The sequence below is a fragment of the Leptosomus discolor genome, unplaced genomic scaffold (assembly GCF_034619465.1).
Source record: "Leptosomus discolor isolate bLepDis1 unplaced genomic scaffold, bLepDis1.hap2 HAP2_SCAFFOLD_256, whole genome shotgun sequence".
Classification (NCBI taxonomy): domain Eukaryota; kingdom Metazoa; phylum Chordata; class Aves; order Leptosomiformes; family Leptosomidae; genus Leptosomus; species Leptosomus discolor.
The window spans coordinates 22,113-34,238 of NW_028237933.1; the positions used below are offsets into that span (position 1 = coordinate 22,113).

General features: G+C 69.1%; 1 protein-coding gene across 1 annotated transcript in view; it reads left to right on the top strand.

Annotated features, from left to right (window-relative positions):
- Positions 1-11,822, top strand: part of LOC147412367 (ATP-dependent chromatin remodeler CHD3-like) — a gene marked incomplete at both ends in the record, with an annotated part of 32,174 nt that extends 20,352 nt beyond the window's left edge. The window contains 6 exon segments of the mRNA XM_086481441.1: positions 1,731-1,931; positions 6,076-6,213; positions 7,593-7,700; positions 7,703-7,716; positions 10,664-10,837; positions 11,681-11,822. Of these exon segments, the coding sequence (XP_086337567.1) occupies positions 1,731-1,931; positions 6,076-6,213; positions 7,593-7,700; positions 7,703-7,716; positions 10,664-10,837; positions 11,681-11,822 (777 nt within the window).
- Positions 11,823-12,126: the final 304 nt, after the last annotated feature.

Sequence of the window (12,126 nt, forward strand, 5' to 3'; positions counted from 1 at the left end):
TGGGGTCACCCACTTGGCCCTGGGGTCACCTCCTTGGGCCCTGGGGTCACCCACTTGGCCCTGGGGTCACCCATGTACTTCATGGGGTCACCCACTTGGCCCTGGGGTCACCTCCTTGGGCCCCAGTGATCACCCATTTACTTCATGGGGTCACCCACTTGGCCCTGGGGTCACCTGCCTGGGCCCTGGGGTCACCCACTTGGCCCTGGGGTCACCCCCTTGGGCCCTGGGGTCACCCATGTAGTTCCTGGGGTCACCCACTTGGCCCTGGGGTCACCCCCTTGGGCCCCTGGGGTCACCCATTTACTTCATGGGGTCACCCACTTGGCCCTGGGGTCACCTGCCTGGGCCTTGGGGTCACCCACTTGGCCCTGGGGTCACCCCCTTGGGCCCTGGGGTCACCCATGTAGTTCCTGGGGTCACCCACTTGGCCCTGGGGTCACCCCCTTGGGCCCTGGGGTCACCCATGTAGTTCCTGGGGTCACCCACTTGGCCCTGGGGTCACCTCCTTGGGCCCCAGTGGTCACCCATGTAGTTCCTGGGGTCACCCACTTGGCCCTGGGGTCACCCCCTTGGGCCCTGGGGTCACCCACTTGGCCCTGGGGTCACCTCCTTGGGCCCTGGGGTCACCCATGTAGTTCCTGGGGTCACCCACTTGGCCCTGGGGTCACCTCCTTGGGCCCCAGGGTCACCCATGTAGTTCCTGGGGTCACCCACTTGGCCCTGGGGTCACCTCCTTGGGCCCTGGGGTCACCCATGTAGTTCATGGGGTCACCCACTTGGCCCTGGGGTCACCCCCTTGGGCCCTGGGGTCACCCATGTAGTTCCTGGGGTCACCCACTTGGCCCTGGGGTCACCCCCTTGGGCCCTGGGGTCACCCATGTAGTTCCTGGGGTCACCCACTTGGCCCTGGGGTCACCTACTTGGCCCTAGTGTCACCTACCTGAGCCCTGGGGTCACCCACTTGGCCCCTGGGTCACCCACTTGACCTTGGTGTCACCTGCCTGGTCTTTGGGGTCACTCACCTGGCCCCCATGTCACCCACTTGGTCCTGGGGTCACCTGCCTGGTCCCCGGGGTCACTTACTTGGCCCTGGGGTCACTCATGTGGCCCCCAGCGTCACCCACTTGACCCTGGGGTCACCTGCCCGGTCTTGGTGTCACCCACCTGGTTCCCAGTGTTACCCACCTTGTCCGTGGTGTCACCTGGCCAGTCTAGACGTCACCTGCCTGGCCCCTGGTGTCACCCCTGGTCCCAGCGTCACCTGCCTGGCCCCTGGTGTCACCCCCCTGGTCCTGGCGTCACCCCCCTGGTCCTGGCGTCACCCCCCTGGTCCCGGTGTCACCCCCCTGGTCCCGGTGTCACCCTCCTGGTCCTGGTGTCACCCTCCTGGTCCCGGCGTCACCCTCCTGGTCCTGGTGTCACCCCCCTGGTCCTGGTGTCACCCCCCTGGTCCCAGCGTCACCCCGCCTGGCCCCTGGTGTCACCCACCTGGTCCCGGTGTCACCCACTTGTCCCACACTGTCCCCACGTCCCCTCAAAGCCCCCGACACACCCCGCCATCCCCACATCCCCCCCCCCCCCCCCAAAAGGGGACTCCCATCCCCACGCCGCCCCCCCCCTCCCCCCTCCTCCCCCATTCCCCCCCCCCCCCCCTGTGTCACAACTGTCCCCACGTCCCCCCCAAAGGGCCCCGTCCCCGTGTCCCCGTGTGACGCGCTGTCCCCCAGGGCCACACCAAGGGCCCGTTCCTCGTCAGCGCCCCGCTCTCCACCATCATCAACTGGGAGCGGGAGTTCCAGATGTGGGCCCCGGCCTTCTACGTTGTCACCTACACCGGGGACAAGGACAGCCGGGCCATCATCCGCGAGAACGAGTTCTCCTTCGATGACAACGCCATGAAGGGCGGCAAGAAGGCCTTCAAGATGAAGGTGAGGGGGCCACCGGGGGTCCCCCGGGGCGGGGGGGGGGGGGGTGTTGGGGTGCTGGGGGACAGTGGGGTCCCAAGGTGGGTTGGGGTGGAAGAGGGTGACACGGTCACTGGGGTCCCCAAGGGGTTGGGGTCCTGGGGGACAGTGGGGTTCTGGGGTGGCAGGGGGTGACATGGTCATCTTGAGTCCCCAGGGGGTTGGGGTGCTGGGGGACAGTGGGGTCCTGGGGGACAGTGGGGTCCCAAGGTGGGTTGGGGTGGAAGAGGGTGACACGGTCACCGGGGTCCCCAGGGGGTTGGGGTGCTGGGGGACAGTGGGGTTCTGGGGGACACTGGGGTCCCCAAGGGGTTGGGGTGGCAGGGGGGTGACACGGTCACCGGGGTCCCCAAGGGGTTGGGGTGGCAGGGGGTGACAGAGTTACCAGGGTCCCCAGGGGGTTGGGGTGCTGGGGGACAGTGGGGTCCCAAGGTGGGTTGGGGTGGCAGGGGGTGACACGGTCACCGGGGTCCCCAAGGGGTTGGGGTGCTGGGGGACAGTGGGGTCCTGGGGTGGCAGGGGGTGACATGGTCATCTTGAGTCCCCACGGGGTTGGGGTGCTGGGGGACAGTGGGGTCCTGGGGGACAGTGGGGTCCCAAGGTGGGTTGGGGTGGCAGGGGGTGACACGGTCACTGGGGTCCCCAGGGGGTTGGGGTGGCAGGGGGTGAGGTGGCCATTTGGGTCCTCAGGGGGTTGGGGTGCTGGGGGACAGTAAGGTCCTGGGGTGGCAGGGGGTGACATGGTCATCTTGAGTCCCCAGGGGGTTGGGGTGCTGGGGGACAGTGGGGTCCCAAGGTGGGTTGGGGTGGAAGAGGGTGACACGGTCACCGGGGTCCCCAGGGGGTTGGGGTGGCAGGGGGTGAGGTGGCCATTTGGGTCCTCAGGGGGTTGGGGTGCTGGGGGACAGTGGAGTCCCAAGGTGGGTTGGGATGGCAGGGGGTGACACGGTCACCGGGGTCCCCAGGGGGTTGGGGTGCTGGGGGACAGTGGGGTCCTGGGGGACACTGGGGTCCCCAAGGGGTTGGGGTGGCAGAGGGTGACACGGTCACCGGGGTCCCCAGGGGGTTGGGGTGCTGGGGGACAGTGGGGTCCTGGGGGACAGTGGGGTCCCAAGGTGGGTTGGGGTGGAAGAGGGTGACACGGTCACCGGGGTCCCCAGGGGGTTGGGGTCCTGGGGGACAGTGGGGTCCTGGGGTGGCAGGGGGTGACATGGTCATCTTGAGTCCCCAGGGGGTTGGGGTGCTGGGGGACAGTGGGGTCCCAAGGTGGGTTGGGGTGGCAGGGGGTGACACGGTTACCAGGGTCCCCAGGGGGTTGGGGTGCTGGGGGACAGTGGGGTCCTGGGGGACAGTGGGGTCCCAAGGTGGGTTGGGGTGGCAGAGGGTGACACGGTCACTGGGGTCCCCAGGGGGTTGGGGTGCTGGGGGACAGTGGGGTCCTGGGGGACACTGGGATCCCAAGGTGGGTTGGGGGGGCAGGGGGTGACACGGTCACTGGGGTCCTCAAGGGGTTGGGGTGGCAGGGAGTGACATGGTTACCAGGGTCCCCAGGGGGTTGGGGTGCTGGGGGACAGTGGGGTCCTGGGGTGGCAGGGGGTGACATGGTCATCTTGAGTCCCCAGGGGGTTGGGGTGCTGGGGGACAGTGGGGTGCTGGGGGACAGTGGGGTCCCAAGGTGGGTTGGGGTGGCAGGGGGTGACACGGTCACTGGGGTCCCCAGGGGGTTGGGGTGCTGGGGGACAGTGGGGTTCTGGGGTGGCAGGAGGTGACATGGTCATCTTGAGTCCCCAGGGGGTTGGGGTGCTGGGGGACAGTGGGGTCCTGGGAGTTTTGGGGTGGCAGGAGATGGGGATGCAGGGGGTCAGGGTGCCCCCAGGGGGTGTCAGGGTGATGAGAGCTGGGGGTGCAGGGGGTCAGGGTGCCCTGGCTGTTGGGGGTCCTGGGAGTTTTGGGGTGGCAGGAGATGGGGCTGCAGGGGGTCAGGGTGCCCCCAGGGGGTGTCGGGGTGACAGGAGCTGGGGGTGCAGGGGCTCAGGGTGCCGGGGGAGGGGTCAGGGTGGCAGGAGCTGGGGGTGCAGGGGGTCAGGGTGCCCTGGCTGTTGAGGTCCTGGGAGTTTGGGGGTGCAGAGGGTCAGGGTGCCCGCAGGGGGTGTCAGGGTGGCGGGAGCTGGGGGTGCAGGGGGTCAGGGTGCCCTCAGGGGGTGTCAGGGTGGCGGGAGCTGGGGGTGCAGGGGGTCAGGGTGCCCTCAGGGGGTGTCAGGGTGGCGGGAGATGGAGGTGCAGGGGGTCAGGGTGCCCTGGCTGTTGGGGTCCTGGGAGTTTTGGGGTGGCAGAAGATGGGGCTGCAGGGGGTCAGGGTGCCCCCAGGGGGTGTCAGGGTGTCAGGAGCTGGGGGTGCAGGGGGTCAGGGTGCCCTGGCTGTTGAGGTCCTGGGAGTTTGGGGGTGCAGAGGGTCAGGGTGCCCCCAGGGGGTGTCAGGGTGGCAGGAGATGGAGGTGCAGGGGGTCAGGGTGCCCTGGTTTTTGGGGTCCTGGGAGTTTGGGGGTGCAGAGGGTCAGGGTGCCCCCAGGAGGTGTCAGGGTGGCAGGAGCTGGGGGTGCAGGGGGTCAGGGTGCCCCCAGGAGGTGTCAGGGTGACGGGAGCTGGGGGTGTAGGGGGTCAGGGTGCCCTGGCTGTTGAGGTCCTGGGAGTTTGGGGGTGCAGGGGGTCAAGGTGCCCCCGGGGGGTGTCAGGGTGGCGGGAGCTGGGGGTGCAGGGGGTCAGGGTGCCCCCAGGGGGTGGCAGGGTGGCAGGAGATGGAGGTGCAGGGGATCAGGGTGCCCTGGTTTTTGGGGTCCTGGGAGTCTGGGGGTGCAGAGGGTCAGGGTGCCCTGGCTGTTGGGGTCCTGGGAGTTTTGGGGTGGCAGGAGATGGGGCTGCAGGGGGTCAGGGTGCCCCCAGGAGGTGTCAGGGTGACGGGAGCTGGGGGTGCAGGGGGTCAGGGTGCCCCCAGGGGGTGTCAGGGTGCCCGCAGGGGGTGTCAGGGTGATGGGAGCTGGGGGTGCAGGGGGTCAGGGTGCCCCCAGGGGGTGTCAGGGTGACGGGAGCTGGGGGTGCAGGGGGTCAGGGTGTCTCCAGGGGGTGTCAGGGTGGCAGGAGATGGGGGTGCAGGGGGTCAGGGTGCCCTGGCTGTTGAGGTCCTGGGAGTTTGGGGGTGCAGGGGGTCAAGGTGCCCCCAGGGGGTGTCAGGGTGGTGGGAGATGGAGGTGCAGGGGCTCAGGGTGCCCTGGTTTTTGGGGTCCTGGGAGTCTGGGGGTGCAGAGGGTCAGGGTGCCCCCAGGGGGTGTCAGGGTGGCGGGAGCTGGGGGTGCAGGGGGTCAGGGTGCCCTGGCTGTTGGGGTCCTGGGAGTTTTGGGGTGGCAGGAGCTGGGGGTGCAGGGGGTCAGGGTGCCCCCAGGGGGTGTCAGGGTGGCAGGAGCTGGGGGTGCAGGGGGTCAGGGTGCCCCCAGGGGGTGTCAGGGTGACGGGAGCTGGGGGTGCAGGGGGTCAGGGTGCCCCCAGGGGGTGTCAGGGTGCCCGCAGGGGGTGTCAGGGTGACGGGAGCTGGGGGCGCAGGGGGTCAGGGTGCCCCCAGGGGGTGTCAGGGTGCCCCCAGGGGGTGTTGGGGTGACGGGAGCTGGGGGTGCAGGGGGTCAGGGTGCCCCCAGGGGGTGTCAGGGTGCCCTCAGTGGGTGTCAGGGTGCCGGGAGCTGGGGGTGCAGGGGCTCAGGGTGCCCCCAGGGGGTGTCAGGGTGCCCGCAGGGGGTGTCAGGGTGACGGGAGCTGGGGGTGCAGGGGCTCAGGGTGCCCCCAGGGGGTGTCAGGGTGATAGGAGCTGGGGGTGCAGGGGCTCAGGGTGCCCCCAGGGGGTGTCAGGGTGACGGGAGCTGGGGGATGGGGGTGCAGGGGCTCGGGGTGCCGGGGGAAGGGTTCAGGGCGGCGGGAGCTGGGGGTGCAGGGAGGGCCGAAGGCGGACGACGGTGATCCTGGCGCCGGGGGTATCCTCCCGCCGCCGGGGTCCCCTCGGGGGTGCCGAGGGGGGGTTCCCCCGCGCGTCCCCCGCCCCCTGGTCGCTGACGCCCGCGGGCAGCGGGAGGCGCAGGTGAAGTTCCACGTGCTGCTGACCTCCTACGAGCTGATCACCATCGACCAGGCGGCGCTGGGCTCCATCCGCTGGGCCTGCCTCGTCGTGGATGAGGCCCACCGCCTCAAGAACAACCAGTCCAAGGTGCCCACCCCCACCCCCCCCCCCTACCCCCCCACCTCTGGGTCCCCCCTGGAGGGGGAGGGGACGGACACACGGACCCTCGGGTGGGGGAGAAGGGCGGGTGCCCAGATGTCTGGGATCGCTGGGAAAAGGGAGAGGGGGGGTGTGGGGGTGGGGGGGGGGGGGTGGGGGGAGGGAGGAGTCGGGATGCTTGGGTTTAGTGGGGAGGGTGGGAGGGTGCTTGGGGTGCCAGGGTGGGGGGCACCCAGGTGCCTGGGGTGCCAGGGTGGGGGGCACCCAAATGCTTGGGTCCCCTGGGGAGGGGGCACTCACATTCCTGGGTCCCCTGGGAAGGGGGGCACCCAGATACTTAGGTCCCCAGGGTGGGGGGGCACCCAAATGCCTGGGTGCCCTGGGGATGGGGGCACCCAGATACTTGGGTCCCCAGGGTGGGGGGCACCCAGACACCTGGGTCCCCTGGGGAGGGGTTGCCCAAATGCCTGGGTCCCCTGGGGAGGGGGCACCCAGATTCCTGGGTCCCCTGGGTGGGGGGCACTCACATTCCCTGGGTCCCCTGGGGAGGGGGCACCCAGATTCCTGGGTCCCCTGGGGAAGGGGACACCCCAATTCCTGGGTCCCCATTGTGGGGGGCACCCAAATGCCTGGGTCCCCTGGGGAGAGGGCACCCATATTCCTGGGTCCCCAGGGTGGGGGGCACCCAGACATCTGGGTCCCCAGGGTGGGGGGGCACCGAGACACCTGGGTCCCCTGGGGAGGGGGCACCCAGATTCCTGGGTCCCCTGGGGAAGGGGACACCCCAATTCCTGGGTCCCCATTGTGGGGGGCACCCAAATGTCTGGGTCCCCTGGGGAGAGGGCACCCATATTCCTGGGTCTCCAGGGTGGGGGGCACTCAGATTCCTGGGTCCCCTGGGAAGGGGGGCACTCAGATACTTGGGTCCCCAGGGTGGGGGGCACCCAGACACCTGGGTCCCCTGGGGAGAGGGCACCCAGATTCCTGGGTCCCCAGGGTGGGGGGCACCCAGACACCTGGGTCCCCTGGGGAGGGGGCACCCAGATGCCTGGCTCCTCAGGGTGCTGTTGGGGGGGGCGGGGAGGGGGTGTGTGTGCATCCCCCAGACCCTGGGGTCCACGGGTGCCCTGGTGGTGGAGGGGGGGGGGTGTCACCCCCAGATTTGGGGTCCGTGGGTGGGATAAGGGCGGGGGTCGCTCTAAACGCATGGTCCGTGGGTGCTTTGGGGGTCACGGGGTGGGGGTGGGGGGGTCTCTCTCCCAGATTCTGGGGGCTGGGGGTGCCTTTGGGGCTGGGGGTGTCACTCCTGGATGCCGAGGGGTCCGTGGGTGACGCCCCCCCCCCCCCCCCCCCCGCCCCCCCCCCAGTTTTTTCGGGTGCTGAACGGGTACAAGATCGAGCACAAGCTGCTGCTGACGGGGACCCCGCTGCAGAACAACCTGGAGGAGCTTTTCCACCTCCTCAACTTCCTCACCACCCCGAGCGCTTCAAGTACGTCCCCCGCTGTCCCCACCATCCCCGCGGCCACCCCCGTGTCCCTCCGTGTCCCCACGGCCACCCCCATGTCCCTCCATGTCCCAACCATCCCCATGGCCACCTCCGTGTCCCTCCATGTCTCCACCATTCCCATGGCCACTTCCATGTCTCCACCATCCCTGTGGCCACCTCCGTGTCCCTCCGTGTCCCCACCACCCCTACGGCCACCTCTGTGTCCCTCCATGTCCCAACCATCCCCACGGCCACCTCCGTGTCCATCCATGTCTCCACCATCCCCGCGGCCACTTCCATGTCTCCACCATCCCCATGGCCACTTCCGTGTCCCCACCACCCCCACGGCCACCTCTGTGTCCCTCCATGTCCCCACCATCCCCACGGCCACCTCCGTGTCCCCACCATCCCCATGGCCACCTCCATGTCCCTCCGTGTCCCCCCCATCCCCACGGCCACCTCTGTGTCCCTCCATGTCCCAACCATCCCCAAGGCCACCTCCATGTCCCCACCATCCCTGTGGCCACCCCCGTGTCCCTCCATGTCCCCACCATCCCCATGGTCACCCCCGTGTCCCTCCGTGTCCCCCCCATCCCCGCGGCCACCTCTGTGTCCCTCCGTGTCCCCACCATCCCCAAGGCCACCTCCATGTCCCCACCATCCCCATGGTCACCCCCGTGTCCCTCCGTGTCCCCCCCCATCCCCACGGCCACCTCTGTGTCCCTCCATGTCCCAACCATCCCCAAGGCCACCTCCATGTCCCCACCATCCCTGTGGCCACCCCCGTGTCCCTCCGTGTCCCCATCATCCCCACGGCCACCTCCATGTCCCCACCATCCCCATGGTCACCCCCCGTGTCCCTCCGTGTCCCCACCATCCCCAAGGTCACCTCCATGTCCCCACCATCCCCACGGCCACCTCCATGTCCCTCCGTGTCCCCCCCATCCCCACGGCCACCTCTGTGTCCCTCCGTGTCCCCCCCATCCCCGCGGCCACCTCTGTGTCCCTCCGTGTTCCCACCATCCCCAAGGCCACCTCCGTGTCCCCACCATCCCCAAGGCCACCTCCATGTCCCCACCATCCCCATGGTCACCCCCGTGTCCCTCCGTGTCCCCCCCATCCCCACGGCCACCTCTGTGTCCCTCCATGTCCCCACCCTCCCCAAGGCCACCTCCATGTCCCCACCATCCCCACGGCCACCTCCATGTCCCTCCGTGTCCCCCCCATCCCCACGGCCACCTCTGTGTCCCTCCGTGTCCCCCCCATCCCCGCGGCCACCTCTGTGTCCCTCCATGTCCCCACCATCCCCAAGGCCACCTCCATGTCCCCACCATCCCCATGGTCACCCCCGTGTCCCTCCACGTCCCCACCATCCCCGCGGCCACCTCTGTGTCCCTCCGTGTCCCCACCATCCCCAAGGTCACCTCCATGTCCCCACCATCCCCACGGCCACCTCCATGTCCCTCCATGTCCCCCCCATCCCCACGGCCACCCCCGTGTCCCTCCATGTCCCCCCCATCCCCACGGCCACCTCTGTGTCCCTCCATGTCCCCGCCATCCCCACGGCCACCCCCATGTCCCCACCATCCCTGTGGCCACCTCCGTGTCCCCACCATCCCCATGGCCACCTCTGTGTCCCCACCATCACCACAGCCATCTCCATGTCCCTCCATGTCCCCACCATCCCCGCGGCCACCTCCGTGTCCCTCCATGTCCCAACCATCCCCAAGGCCACCTCCATGTCCCCACCATCCCCATGGTCACCCCCGTGTCCCTCCACGTCCCCACCATCCCCGCGGCCACCTCTGTGTCCCTCCGTGTCCCCACCATCCCCAAGGTCACCTCCATGTCCCCACCATCCCTGCGGCCACCCCCGTGTCCCTCCGTGTCCCCATCATCCCCACGGCCACCTCCATGTCCCCACCATCCCTGCGGCCACCCCTGTGTCCCTCCATGTCCCCCCCATCCCCACGGCCACCTCTGTGTCCCTCCATGTTCCCACCATCCCCAAGGCCACCTCCGTGTCCCCACCATCCCTGCGGCCACCCCTGTGTCCCTCCATGTCCCCCCCCATCCCCACGGCCACCTCTGTGTCCCTCCATGTCCCCACCCTCCCCAAGGCCACCTCCATGTCCCCACCATCCCTGCGGCCACCCCCGTGTCCCTCCATGTCCCCACCATCCCCATGGTCACCCCCGTGTCCCTCCGTGTCCCCACCATCCCCGCGGCCACCTCTGTGTCCCTCCGTGTCCCCACCATCCCCAAGGCCACCTCCATGTCCCCACCATCCCTGTGGCCACCCCCGTGTCCCTCCGTGTCCCCATCATCCCCACGGCCACCTCCATGTCCCCACCATCCCCATGGTCACCCCTGTGTCCCTCCGTGTCCCCACCATCCCCAAGGTCACCTCCATGTCCCCACCATCCCCACGGCCACCTCCATGTCCCTCCGTGTCCCCCCCATCCCCACGGCCACCTCTGTGTCCCTCCGTGTCCCCCCCATCCCCGCGGCCACCTCTGTGTCCCTCCATGTTCCCACCATCCCCAAGGCCACCTCCATGTCCCCACCATCCCTGCGGCCACCCCCGTGTCCCTCCATGTCCCCACCATCCCTGCGGCCACCCCCGTGTCCCTCCGTGTCCCCACCATCCCCGCGGCCACCTCTGTGTCCCTCCGTGTCCCCACCATCCCCAAGGCCACCTCCATGTTCCCACCATCCCAAGGCCACCTCCGTGTCCCTCCACGTCCCCACCACCCCCACATGGGTCCCACAGCCATTCCCATGTCCTCATCCATCCCCCTTCCCCCACCCCCCCCATCCCAACCGTCCCCCGTCTCTTCCCCCACACCACCGCCATCAACAAACACCTTCCTCCCGGTGTCCCCACCTCACCCATCCCCGTGTCACCTCCTGTTCCCCCCCCCCCTCCCCCCCCCCCGCCTTTCCCCAGCAACCTGGAGGGTTTCCTGGAGGAATTTGCCGACATCTCCAAGGAGGACCAGATCAAGAAGCTCCACGACCTCCTGGGGCCCCACATGTTGCGGCGCCTCAAGGCCGACGTCTTCAAGAACATGCCGGCCAAGACCGAGCTCATCGTCCGCGTCGAGCTCAGCCCCATGCAGAAGTACGGCCCCTCCCCGGGGAATTTGGGGTGGGGGACAAGTTGGGGGGAGCCACCCCAGGTCGCTGGGTCCGTGGGGGGGGGAACGCTGGGGTCCTCAGGAGTTGGGGCCACCTGGACGCTGGGGTCTTCAGGAGTTGGGGTTGGTGGAGCTCGTTGCGTTGGAGATCAGCTCCACGGGGTTGAACGTTGGGTTCTTCTGGGGGTTTGGGTCCTCTCAGACAATTGGGTGCCCCGCCTGGGTACTCGGGTCCCCTGGGGGTGGGGTGGGGGGGTGAGGGGAGGCCCCCGGACTCTGGGGTCTTCAGGAGTTGGGGTTGGTGGAGCTCGTTATGTTGGAGCTCAGCTCCACGGGGTTGAACGTTGGGTTCTTCTGGGGGTTTGGGTCCTCTCAGGCAATTGGGTGACCCCTGGGGTGCTCGGGTCCCCTGGGGGTGGGGTGGGGGGGTGAGGGGTGGCCCCCGGACTCTGGGGTCTTCAGGAGTTGGGGTTGGTGGAGCTCGTTGCGTTGGAGCTCAGCTCCACGGGGTTGAACGTTGGGTTCCTCTGGGGGTTTGGGTCCCCCCCTGGACAATTGGGTGCCCCCCCTGGGTGCTCGGGTCCCCTGGGGGTGGGGTGGGGGGGGTGAGGGGAGGCCCCCGGACTCTGGGGTCTTCAGGAGTTGGGGTTGGTGGAGCTCGTTGCGTTGGAGCTCAGCTCCACGGGGTTGAACGTTGGGTTCTTCTGGGGGTTTGGGTCCTCTCAGACAATTGGGTGACCCCTGGGGTGCTCGGGTCCCCTGGGGGTGGGGTGGGGGGGGGTGAGGGGAGGCCCCCGGACGCCTGGGTCCCACCGAGCTCCCCGTAGGAAGTACTACAAGTACATCCTGACGCGCAACTTCGAGGCGTTGAACTCGCGGGGCGGCGGGAACCAGGTGTCGCTGCTCAACATCATGATGGACCTGAAGAAGTGCTGCAACCACCCCTACCTCTTCCCCGTCGCCGCCATGGTGGGGACCGCGGGGGGGGGGGGGGCGTGGTGGGGCGGGGGGACGGTGGTGGGACCTGGGGACGTGGTGGGACGTGGAGGGGTTGGAGGGATGGTGGGACGTGGGGACGTGGAGGGGTTGGAGGGATGGTGGGACGTGGGACGTGGTGGGACATGGGGACGTGGAGGGGTTGGGGGGATGGTGGGACATGGAGGGGTTGGAGGGATGGTGGGACGTGGGGACGTGGTGGGACATGGGGACGTGGAGGGGTTGGGGGGATGGTGGGACATGGAGGGGTTGGAGGGATGGTGGGACGTGGGGACGT